At 36.5% G+C, this 13099-nt stretch overlaps 1 protein-coding gene across 1 annotated transcript in view; it reads left to right on the top strand.

The window, feature by feature from the left end:
• Positions 1 to 11019, top strand: part of CLCA2 (chloride channel accessory 2) — a 53811-nt gene extending 42792 nt beyond the window's left edge. Inside the window, exons 11-14 of the mRNA XM_003767325.2 lie at positions 733 to 1003; positions 2773 to 2943; positions 5492 to 5728; positions 9421 to 11019. Coding sequence (XP_003767373.1) covers positions 733 to 1003; positions 2773 to 2943; positions 5492 to 5728; positions 9421 to 9863 — 1122 coding nt within the window. The 3' untranslated portion in view covers positions 9864 to 11019. The remainder of the gene's footprint in view (positions 1 to 732; positions 1004 to 2772; positions 2944 to 5491; positions 5729 to 9420) is intronic.
• The last annotated feature ends 2080 nt before the right edge of the window (positions 11020 to 13099 follow it).

Raw genomic sequence — 13099 nt, 5'->3', positions numbered from 1 at the left:
CATGTTCTAATTATCTGGAACCCAGCTTCTTAAACTGTGTTTAACTTGCAACTTGCAACTTCATATGATAGTTCTAACTGAATGTGAAGGTCACAAAATTATATTATTAATATTTTGATTAATTAATATTTTAATTAGTATTAATTATTAATGTTTGATTTGTACACCTATTTGATATACTTATATAACCAGTATCACTTAAAAGTTTCTCAGGCAAAAAGCGGTTGCGAGTGGAAAAAAGTTAAAGAAGCCCTGCTCTAAGGTTTCTTTTGCTTGAAGTATATAACCTTCTATTCATTCATTCAACAAACATTTGTTAATTTTATATCATTCAGGTTTTTTTTCAGTTATGAAAAACAATTTTTTAAAAGTTCATTTTTTCATTGAATGTTGAACAATCCAATTCATATTTGTGAATTACTTTGTGCTTGGGAAACTATTATAAAGGAAATCATTATTTGCAAGAATCACAAATGAATGAGGAACCTTTCCAAAACAAATGTTGGGTGCAGTTCCTAATGGGCTAGCCTCAAAAATAAGGAGGTGGTTTATGCTGTGATTATCATGAAAACATTTAATTTAGTTATTCTTTAACAGAAATTCTATTTAGAAAAATCTTTAGTGGCATCTTTTTTTGTTCTCCAACCTGTAGGTAGGGCTTTGTCTGTGCTTTAAGGGGAAAGGACAAGGTTTTGTTGTAGTTTTCAAAGCCATGCTCTCTTTGTGTCTCAGACTGGCCACTGGACTTGTCTTCTGAATAATACTCACAGCTCTCCACAAGCTCTCAAAGTGTCAGTGAGTTCTCGGGCTTCTGATGACGTTGTACCACCGGTAACTGTGACAGCCCATGTGGATAAAGATGAAACCCATTTCCCACACCCCGTGATCATTTATGCAGATGTGAAACAGGGATTTTATCCTATTCTCCAGGCCAATGTGATTGCTGTTATTGAGCCAGAAATAGGAGAGCCTGTCAGGCTGGAACTATTTGATGATGGGGCAGGTAACAAAGAAATGTCATGCTATTTTTCATATTTTTCAAAAAGTTTTCCTAGTGAATTAGTCCATTAGATTGTAAGTTCTTTGAGAACAGGGATTGTTTTGCCTTTTTTTTTTGTATTCCCAGTGTGTAAGCTCAGTATTTGGCACATAGTAGGTCCTTAATAAATGTTTCTTGGAAAAAAATAAAATTTTTAAAAATTGAATCAACAAGCATTTATTAAATGCTTGCTATGTGCCAAACAATATCCTAGACACTAGAGATAAAATTCAAAGAATGAAATGATCCCTATTCTCAAGGAACTTACATTATTACATAAATTAATAAAGTAAGAAGTGAAGATCAACACTGAGAAGATTTTTACTTTTATTACTCTACTGTTTAAATTGTGTTGTGCTTTTTAGTATTCCTGAGCCTTCCAATCCTTACCTACCAATTAAACAGCTACAGGTTAAATTTACACAAGGGAAGCAAACTATTTATTGAGAACAGGGGGTACTCTGGGCCTCCAGTTTGCCTGTTTGTACATGGGGAGTAGGGTGGCAGAATGAGCTGGTTTGGACCTGCTTGCTCAGTATTCCAGATTTCAGTTTCTCCATTAGCCATCTGTATAATTTTGGCATCTACCACTATATCCTGGCATAGGGTTATCTGGGTTGAGAGAAGGTTCCTGCAGAGTTGGGTTAGAAGCTGGCTCACTTGGCTACACAACCTCCATACTCTGAATCACATACTCTCTCCATCAATGTTGATCACCACCCCTCAGTGAAATAGTGGCTGGCCTTCAGAAATTGTTATAGTCACAAAAAGTCATGATCCTCCAGATAACCTGGGCATGAGATTCCTGGAACTTAGCTAGCCAGATTCACACCTACCATTTTGGTGGACTTGTACAAAACCAACTCCAAAGCTACTAGACCCAATTGCCTTTATGTGAACAAGCTACTCTCTGATTCAATTCAATAAGCATTTTTAAATAAGTTTCAAAATCTCTATGTTGAACACTGAAACTATAAATATAAATGAAAAATAGTATCCTTCCTGAGAGAATTTATAATCTGCTGAAAAAATTTCCCCAGAAAACTAGGTTTGCAATGCAAACAGAAATTAACTTCCTAAAATTGTGATAACCTAGGAAGGATGGGAGTCAAAACAATCTTGGATGGTTTTCCAATTGTTTCTACTTGTTCCTTTTTTGTCTTCTTTACACTTCTGTTCTCCCTCTCTTCTCCCCATTCCCCCATCCTTACCCCTTTCCATCTCACCACTGTTTGCTGTCTTTTTCAGCTACATATCACTTTTCCCTCTTAGAGGAAGCTAAGTGTTGGGTCTGGAAGACCAGTGTTCAAATACAGCTTTAGACCAGTGTGACTTTGGGCAAGTCACTCAATATCTAATAAATGCTTGTTACCTAAAGTGCTTTCCAAACCTTTAAATGTTATGTAAGGGCTGCTGCTGCTTCTTTTTCCTTCTTTTTTCCTTCCTCTTTCCTCTACCTTCTCCTCTTCCTTTTCTTCTTCTTCCTCCTCCTTCTTCATTATTATTACTACTAATGATCCACTACCTAAAACCTTGCAAGTAGACCTTTTTTAAAAACTTGGTCATTAAGTCATCAAGGACAGGGCAAAATTCTATTCAACATAAACTCAGAATAGTTCATATACTGATTTAATAGCCCTGTCTATTGGCCTTATGATAACTCTGATGTCACAAATCATTAGCAGTGACTTTCAGTGATGTTATAGTTCTAATTCTGCTTTTTTTCTATGCAGGTGCTGATATTATAAAAAATGATGGCATCTACTCCCGGTATTTTTTTTCCTTTACTGTAAATGGTAGATATAGCTTGAAAGTCCATGTCCATCAAGAGAGCCACATTAGGAGATTGTCCAAATCTATTCCAAGGAGTCATGCAATATATGTTCCAGGTTATATAGTAAATGGTAAGAAATTCAGCCCTTAAAACCATACATATGGGAATGAGATGCTTTGGGAGAAAACAAGAGGTCTTTAGGCAAATGGTGGATTACTACTTGTTAGGAATGTTATAGAAAGGGATTCTTTTTCAAATACTAGTTGGACTTGATAGCTGAGTCTATGAAACAATGCTGGCATTTTAAGCATAATTAATTAGTAACCATTTGTATGATGTCTCATACGTCAGAAGCTGGAGCCAGGATCACCCAGGCTCAAGTTCCCAACTCTGATACATGTTGGCTCTGTGATGCTGATCAAGTAACTGGACCTCTCCATTGCTATGGGTAGCTCTCTATTACTAGAATTTGGAAAATAAATTCTAACCTGCATTGGTAAAGGAATTTTCTTCATCTGGGGAGTGCTTTTTTATAAAAGAATACCAGGTTGCGTTCCTCTTCTAATAGTACATATTATAACTATCTGAGTTTGTATGCTAGACTCTCAGCTCACTAAGAGTCAGGAACATATTTAAATTTTTCATCTCCTCCACTGCAGCACCTAGGACCCTGTTCACAGCAGACCCTTATAAAGTTTATTAAATGAATATTTTTTCTAAATGAATAAATAAGCCACAAACTATAAAGTCAGTTCCTAAGTAAAAAATCTAGGTGACTCATAAGACTACATCTTTGATCTATGTTCTTTCCTTCAAGGAAAAGTACTATGGAACTATAAGAAATATGTTTTAAATCATCATCATCATTATTGTTTCTAGTTGGAAATATAGGTTAATTGAGGATATGACAGCTAGAAACAGCTCAAGAACCAGCTGCTAAATTTTCAATGTGACAATTTATTTATACCTTGGAAATTGAGACATGCTAAAACCAGGGCTTGCTTTATTGTTTTGTTAATTATCTAAAACTAAGTGATGGACAAAATGCAAATTAAACTTAAAAGTATATTGAGGGAATATTTTTTCCCCTGGAGGGCTAGTTGTTAAAAATACACTAAAATATTCCTGGTCAAGGTACACAGAAAAAAAGTTTTAGTTTGCACTCGTATCATAATTTAAAACAATCTAAACAAACCTTTATAAGGTTTTGATTCTTTGAGTTTTACTTTCCTATGCTGACAAATTCATGGATCTTTTACCTGTTTCTGCATTTGATATCTACTTAGGTAATTTAGTAAACCCCATGCCATACATATGTATACACCCAGAAGGGTATCACATAGACAGACAGACATATATATATATGCTATCTACATGGTACAGTGAAAAGAGAAATCAATTGGAATTCAAAGGACACAGGTTCAAATCCTGCTTTTGTTACTATTTGTGTGACTTTGAAAAGGTTATTTATTCTCTTTTGTCCTCAATTTCCTCATATGTAAAAAATGAAGGTTTCCAAGGTTCCTTCTAGCTATGAACCTATGCTCTAATACCTACTGCTTCTTAGCAAAAAACTATGAAGTTTCAGGTGGATTTACATCAATTAGTAAAAGAATTTAAGCCCACTGGGTTCTGCTTGGAAGATCAGATTAATCATATATCTATCTATATAGATATAGATAGATAGATATAGCAAACATATATGTGTTATATATGTATATGTATGTACATAGGTAGATAGAGAGATCAATATTAATGTCTTCTTGCAAATATCTGTTGCTGTTCACTTGTATTCAATTTTTTGTGATCCTATTTGGGGTTTTTTTGGCAAAAATACTGGAGCTCATTTTATAGATGAAGAAACTGAGGCAAATAAATGACTAGTTCAGGGTCATATAGCTAATAAGTATCTGAGGCTAGATTTGAAGTCAAGTTTTCCTGACTTTAGGCATAGCACTCTAACCACTGCACCACTTAGCCAACCTTTAACTTCAAATCATTTAGATAATGTACTTGGGTTCCATGCAATAAAGTAGTCTGGATGTTCGGTGCACTTATCAAATATCATATTAGGAAAAAATAACATAAATAATTAACAAAAAATTTTAAATAACACTAACAAGAAATCATTAGATGAGGATGGTCCTGAAGTGCCCAGGCGAGAGAAAAACAGGGCAGCCAAAATAATGAAATTTTAAGAGCGTTTTATTACTGGCCAGGACTGATTCCCCCAACACCAAGACTGAAGGGGTTAGTAATGAGTAGCCTCAGGGCCATATATTTATAGAAAGAAGAGAGAGATATCAAAATGTTTTCTTGATACATTTATCATAACAAAGGAATTTCTATTCTAAACAGGAGGCCAAAAAAGTTATCACTCTAAGGGGGTCATTCGCAGGCAGCAGCAAGTAGTATTTCTTTAAGCTTATCAGGTGTCAAGGTCTCAGGTACATCTGGGTTGTTAAAAATACCATCTGCAGTAGGAAGTGAAGAACTAGTAACAAACTTCTAACTACAAAGATTCAAGATTATGTTTCTCACGGTCCCATTTGGGGTGCTTTTCCACTTCAGTCCGACTCATTCTGCAAAGAAGTCATTAAGTCCTTTATAATTCCACAATGACATCTTTTTAGTGGAAACTGAGTCAAAAGCTGTTTGATCTGATTTTGCCATGTCAGGTAACATTCAGATGAATGCACCAAAGAAGTCTACAGGTGACGGTGACATTCAAGTGCAGAAGTGGGGCTTCAACAGGACAACCTCAGGAGGTTCCTTTTCAGTCCTGGATGTACCAACAGGTCCCCATTTGGATCTGTTCCCACCTTGTAGAATCATTAACTTAGAAGCCATAAGAAAAGAAGAAGAGATTATTTTATCCTGGACAGCTTCCGGAGAGGACTTTGATCAAGGCCAGGGTATGTTTTAACTTCCATACTTGTTTCTCTGTGAAATGGCATTGCTGTGACTAAATCTATTGATATTTGGCTAAAAAAAATCTTTGTGATTTGAAATTTTACTATTATGCTCACTAACTTTGGTTGTTGTACAGGTAGCTGAGGTATAGATATCTCCATTCTGCAATTTTGTCTTCAGTCTTTTAGATCCAGAAAAAGAGAGACAGAGACAGAGAGAAATATTCATTCATACATAATTCATTCATATGTAGGTATGAAAATAGATACATAGATATATACATAGTATGTATACATATACATACATAGATACATATATACATACATGTATAGATACATACATAGGAAGATAGATGATACCATTCAGTTTATATATTGTGTACCAGACACACACACACACATACACACTCATGAAGGGAGGGAGGGAACACAGGAGGGAAAGAGAAAAAAAAGAGGGAAGGAGGGAAAGAGATAGGTTGATAGGTGTGTAGATAGAACATTTATTAAGTATTTTCTGTGTTCTAGGATCTGTGCTTATAAGCACAGGGTAAAAATAAAAAGAGATGACATGAAGACCAGAAATTTACATTCTAATGAGAAAAGGCAGTAGTTGAAAGGTGAGACTGCTTCTGTTAGAATGCAACCATGGTTCCTTCCAATCAAATCAACAGATATTTATTAAGCCTCTACTGTGTGCCAGATACACTGGGAAATAGTGCAGATACAAAGACAAAAGTGGTAAAAGTCCCAGTCCTCAAGACACTGATTTTCTAATGAGGAGACATGTAAATGAACATATACACTACACACACCATGCAGATCCAAGGTAGCCTTGGGGAGTTGGAGAAAAGGCACTAATAGCTGTGAGGAACCAGGGAAAGCCTTATACAGAAGGTGGAATCTGAGCTGTCTTGAAGGAAACCAGGGATTCCAGGCAACAGAGGTAAGGAAAAAGTGTATTCTAGGTATAGGGAACAGCCCGGGATGGAGAAAGGATGGAGAAAGAATCTTTGAGAAGCAGCAAGGGCAAAGAGAGGAATAATTTGTAATAAGATTAGAAAGATAGGATGGGGCTGAATAATGAGGAGCTTTAAATGCCAAACAGAAGATTTCATATTTGATCTTGAAATAAAAGGAAGCCAGTGGAGTTTATCGAGTTGCTGGTAAGTCATGACTAGTTTTCTAAATCAGGGAACTCTTCCTTATGATCTATATTAGACCAATACTAATAAATTCCACTACTCTTCCCGGCCCTACACCCACCCAACTCTCTTTTCCCTAGATTCCATGTTGACCTTGAGTCTTCCATTTACATCAACTCTTCCTTATTGCACCATATTTCTCAATGCTTTTACAACTCTCTCCCCCAATCTGTTTTCTTTTCATTATACTTTAAATGATCTATTTCCTGATTCTACTTGAAATGACTTTTTATTTCCTTTATATTTTGTGACAGTGATAAATGAAGAAGACATTCTTTTCCAAACCTGTGCCCATCTTATATTTCACTTTTCTTCTTTACTTTAATCCTAAAATCCTCTGTCCACTCACTATATCAACAAACAGATTAACCAACCAAGCTCCTAGGACCATAGAACTAGAAGGGATTTAGGAATAATCTAGTAGAATCTACTTATTAGATGGTTTTGAAAAGGCAACCTTGGATTGCCTCCATTACATACTGTGAGTAGGCATCCAGGATTGCAGTTTTGTCCTTAAATTCCATAATCCTAATCTCATGTTTCTGTCAAAGGTATAAGTAGTGAAGCCTTGTGTTTCTTGTTTTGAAGTTCAGTATTGCTATTACTAATGTTATGGAGAATGTATTGTGACCACCTGACTCTCTCCCCATCTCCATTTAGAAGGTAGACAATTCATCCTGCCTCTGGGGGAGGGGGTGGGAGGAAAGAGGGGAAAAATTGGAACAAGAGGTTTGGCAATTGTCAATGCTGTTATCCATACATATAACCTGTAAATAAAATGCTATTAAATAAAAAAAAAGAAGGTAGACAATTTATTTTTCCTTCCTTGCAGTAATGAAAGCTCAATGAAGGACTATATTAAAAATAATTAAAAGTTTACACTTCTCTTGGTAGGGGGAAATTTGTTTAAATGTCTCTCCAGCTTGCCTACCATTATCTCCAACCATTTAAGAAAAGAAAAATGGGACCAAATCTATGGGTTCACTGCAATAGAGGCCTGCCAGTGGGTAGACTCCCTTTGTCCATATAGATGAGCATCTCCTTTACCACTTATAGCTTGACAACTTTAGCTGTGAGGGGAAGCAAAATGCCTAAGTTCATAAAATCTAGCATATCTCAGGGAGAGCACTTGACTTTGGTCTTTTTTACTTCAAAACTGATTCTCTTATCTTCTACATCAGCAGTTTTCAAACTTTTTGGTCTCAGGGCCTCTTTATCCTCTTAAAATTATTGAGGAAAATTATTCAAAGGATTTTTCTTTGTGTGTGCTTGATAGGGATAAATAGATATTTGCCCTATTAAAAACTGGAACATGTTGGTTTTATTATAAAAATAGTTTTGACCTTACATATCTCCAAAAAGACTCTCAATACCCCTAAAATGTCCCTAGACCAAGCTTGTCAAACTACTATTTTCTGCCATGCTCCCTTTCATCTTCAGTCAGATTACCACATTAAAAGAGGAAAAATAAGGTAGATTCATTCCCAGATTCATGGGAAAATGGGAAAATTAATAGAAGGGAATAAAGGAATAATTTTCCAAAGCTGGAATCTTATAGCTGTCATCAAGACTGGTCAATAAGAAACTGCATCCCAAAATATCACATGATGAGAAGGATGGATAGGGAAAAAGATTAATTACCTTATTTTGTGTCGTAGACATTGAACTTGCAATAAAAGTTGGTCACATAACTGTCATATATGGTAGTTCTATACCAATCCACCAAAGTCAGGCACTAGTGACTCACTAGGATGAGAATATCCACTTAGTCCAGGACAACCAAGAAAGATTTTGAAGATAGGGTCACCATCTAATAAACAAGAATCCATTTGTGATCAAACATCTACAAGAAGTAAAGTCCAGAATAAATCCCAAATTGCTTTCAGAGGGGTTTATGGCAATCCTGAGTTGGCAATGTGGGCCTCACTTAGGGTTAGAGTGAGTTTCTCCTGCTCCTTATTTGGCAAAAGTCATAGACTTCTCTTTTCCCTGACATCCTGGATGATGGGCACTGCATGCCCAACCATCACCAGTCATCCTGATTTTTGTCTTGCCTTTGGGTTTCCTATGTCAAACTCTCGCTATAGGCTCTGGCCTTGGTCCTCCACCTCATCTGCCTGCTACTGCAGAGCCTGGATTTTCTTTTCATGGATTCTAGGTAGTTGACTCCAGCCATGAGGATTAAGGGGTTAGGGTACTAGCAGAGGGGCTGGCAGGATTGGCATAGACAGACTTCACTATGGAAAGGAACTGTCGCCCAGGTCCTGGAACACCCCCTTCCCTCTCTTCTGTCCTTCTTCCCTCCCTCCTGCACCTTCCACCAAAACATTTTTCAATAGAGAATTTACTCAGATTGGTGCAATAACTGCAATTGCCATATTTCATTAAATTATAAACTCTCTGATGGTAGATACTTTCTACCTCTTTTTGTATCCCCAGTGCTTACCATAGTATTTGAAATGTTTATTGATTGGTGGATGTTTCTAATTTCAGCTGCAAGTTATGAAATAAGAATAAGTAAAAATCTACAGAAAATAACAGATGACTTTAAGAACGCTATTTTGGTCAATAGTTCCAAGATGATTCCTCAACCAGCTGGCTCCAGAGAGACGTTTGTCTTTACCCCAGCACTGTTGACCAAAGAGCAACAGCAGCAGCTCGATGGAGAAATGGGAGAAGCCGACAAAATCTACTTAGCCATCCGAGCCCTAGATGAGACCTCTCTGCAGGGGCAGGTGTCAAACATTGTACAAGCAGCCCTGTTTATTCCCGGAATTGCTCCTTCTGTTCCTGCTCGAGAATTTCTTATCCTAAAAGGCGTTTTAACAGCCGTGGGATTGATAATGACTTTGTGTCTGATGATATTCGTGGCACATTGTACCTTCAGCAGGAAGAAAAAATCACGGAAGAAGGACAACAGAACAAAACTATTGTAAATAAAGGTCAGCAGACAGTGGGTTATTTGTCAAATTGTAAAGTACCTTTCTGCCTGGAAACAGAGGCAATGGGATTTCATAAAAGCATACCAGCAATAGGAATAGGAACTGAAGGTTCCTATCATAAGTGGTGATTTCACTGATCTAGGGAAGTCCCAGATGAGGAACTGCTAGTGCAGTTCTGGAACTTATCTGTCAATTATAGTCTCAGAGAGTTGCCTAGACAGGAAGGTATCACTAGTTAAGTATGTCAATGGGGCTATTTTAACACTTAGGTCTTCTTCCCTCCCAGGCCAGCTTTCAGGCCTCTGTGTAACACTGCCTCTCTTGCACTATATACAAATAAAATTAAAACCCTACTTCATTGCTTCAAGTATCTACAATTTCATCAGTGCAGCAGGCCCCTCCATTCACATAGATCATGATTCTTTTCTACCTTGATATGAGAAATATTACATACAACAAGAGTTCTTAAGCTCTTTTCTGTTCTAGTCTTCCTTGCCAGTTTGGTAAAACCTATAGATCCCTTCTTGCAATAATGTTTTTAAATATGTAAAATATAGTGAATTACAAAAGAAAATCAATTTTAGTGAAATAAAGTCATCAAAATACATTTTTAAAAAAACAAGTCCACAGATCCAAGATTAAGAATCCTTGCATTCTAAAGCAGTGTCTGTAAAAGTTAATTTAAATTTTGTGGGTAAGTTAGCTGGAAAACTCTGCCTTTCAGGGACTGGGTTTAAAGCCTGATAAACTTAATGCAGTTAGTCAGTTAATTTAAGGGGCTGTTAATTTCATCTTACTTATATAGACAAAAACTCATTACTTAAGATGCTAAACAAATTCAAAATAATCCCAAAAGTCCACCTCAAAAGATTCTTGACTATACAATGCTATAAATCAAATTTTATCCCTACTTTATAAAATATAACTCTCTAATTTGTCATCCTTGTCTCCTAACCCTCACAGTAATAATTAAAATCTTTCAAACGACTAAATTTTTTGTACGTTTTAACTCACATAAAGGGAACTTTTCAAGTTAATTACTTTGAGAGCAATTACTGAACAGAAAAAGACAAATCTTTCACAAAGCTTTGCAAAAAAAAAATAAAGATAAAAGTGGTTTGAATTAATTTTACCATTGAGGTGCCATTGATTTTAGCCTATTTCAAGTTCTTTCTTTCCTTCCTCATTCCTTCTGGCTACACTGTTGCTTCTGGGTAATGAAAGGTGGACTGTTGAGGTTGGAGAACAGTGGCTATCTTGGCCATGAAAAGATCTCTTGAATAAGAGAACTGTATGAATATCCACGTGAGGACTTAGCCACCAAACTTCTTGAACAGGGGAATGACATGGCCAGACATGCTTAAGGAATATTATTCTTTTGGCTTATGGAGACTTGTATCCTGGCTTCCCTATTTAGATATCCCAGGTCAGGGCTTAAAATTTTTGTCATTCATGACCTTTTTTTCCCCTGAGAAATAGGTATATAAAATAGGGATGCAAATCATATATTTACTGATAACAAATCATAATTTCATGACTTCCATATTCAGTTATGTGATTCCATATGGGATACTAGGTTCTAGATATTTTATAGATCAGGGAACTCTCCAAGCCTTAGCACATGAGCTGTCATTGGTGTGTTTTGCTTTTTAGCCAATATCAGCTAAATCACAATTCAGTTAATTACAAAGGTATTTTAATTAAATAATAAGTTAAATAATCATAGACTATTTGCCTATCTCCATAAGGGACAGCTAGACGGTATAGTGACTAGAGTCATGGGCCTGGAGTCAGGAATATTCATCTTCCTGAGTTCAAATCTGGCCTCAGAGACTTCCTTGCTGTGTGACTCTAGGCAAGATACTTAACCTTGCTTGCCTCAGTTTCCTCATCCATAAAATGATCTGGAGAAGGAAACTCCTTCTCCAGTATCTTTACCAAAAAAACAAAAGACAAACAAACAAACAAAACAAATGGGGTTCCAAAGAGTTAAACATGACCAGACACAAACCTTAAATTTATTCTTCCATAGATTCATACATATTCAGGGAGAAGAAGACTTGTATAAGAATTACATGTGAATTATCTAATATGGGAAAAATGTAGGTAATAAAAATAATAGCTAGCATTTATATAGTGCTTTCAGGTTTGCAAAGCTCTTCATATTAATCCTCACAGTAATGCTGTATGACAGGAGCTATTATTATCCCCATTTGTCAAATGAGTAAACTGAGGCTGGTAGGGATCATAGGATCATAGCACTAGTCCTTTACTACCTTAGGTTCTGGGAATAACAGGCCTTTTTCCTGCAGGTAAGTCTATCTCAGCTCAGCAGCCTCTGTTCTGTGTTATATCACATTTACTATGTCAGCTAGAGAAAGCCAAAACTAAATTTTGTCCCCCATGCCTCTTGCAACAATCACAGCCTGATACCTTTCCCTCAGCTTTCTACATTTAGAATGATTTTCCCCCATTCTAATCACCTCAGCAAAGGCAGGGACACATTTAAAGATCTAGAGAACAGAGACTAAACAGTAAAATATAAAGCTCTCTGAATTTGGAATCAGAGTGTGGATTTGACTGCTGTCTCAACTACTGAAGGTTGTGTGATCTCAGAAAAATTACTTCTGTGGGGATGAAAATTGTCCCACCAGAGACTGAGGCAGAACTCTGAGACAATGACACTTTATTAAAGAATCCATGGTCTTCTCTAATAAAGCAGATTTCAAATCTTCCTCATAATCTGAGGTCCTCTGCTTCTGGGATCTTGTTTTTTTATAAGATTTAATACTTGAATATACAAAAGAGGCAAGGGGAAATACAGAATCTCATTGTTAATAGATCTTGCTCTTGAGGGCCCAAAATGACATATTAACAGTAGGGTCATAGGTTGGGTGAAGTATGGGGAATCCCCACTGGCTAAACAGTCATAAAATGGTCACCTGCCCATCCTGGACAAGAGAGAATGATCCAGAGGTACAAAAATAAGTTGGGGGATTTTCCAAAGCATTAAAACGTCACACCTACGATGGGTTTGGACATGGAATCTGAGCAAAGCAGGATGGAGATAGCTCTTGTAAATGAGTAGTGAATGTTACATAAAGTTTGAGGTGCCCTATAAAAATCTATCTATCCCTTTATGATTTATGTAGACTATCAAACTGATTAATACTGATTGGAATAGAATAGGGAGTCCAAATGAATTGTTTCTCACATTTCTTATCACCTGC

Source organism: Sarcophilus harrisii, chromosome 4 (genome assembly GCF_902635505.1).
Source record: "Sarcophilus harrisii chromosome 4, mSarHar1.11, whole genome shotgun sequence".
In the NCBI taxonomy this organism is placed as follows: Eukaryota; Metazoa; Chordata; class Mammalia; order Dasyuromorphia; family Dasyuridae; genus Sarcophilus; species Sarcophilus harrisii.
The sequence above is the reverse complement of the archived record's forward strand: the minus strand, read 5'-3'. Positions and strand labels throughout refer to the sequence as shown.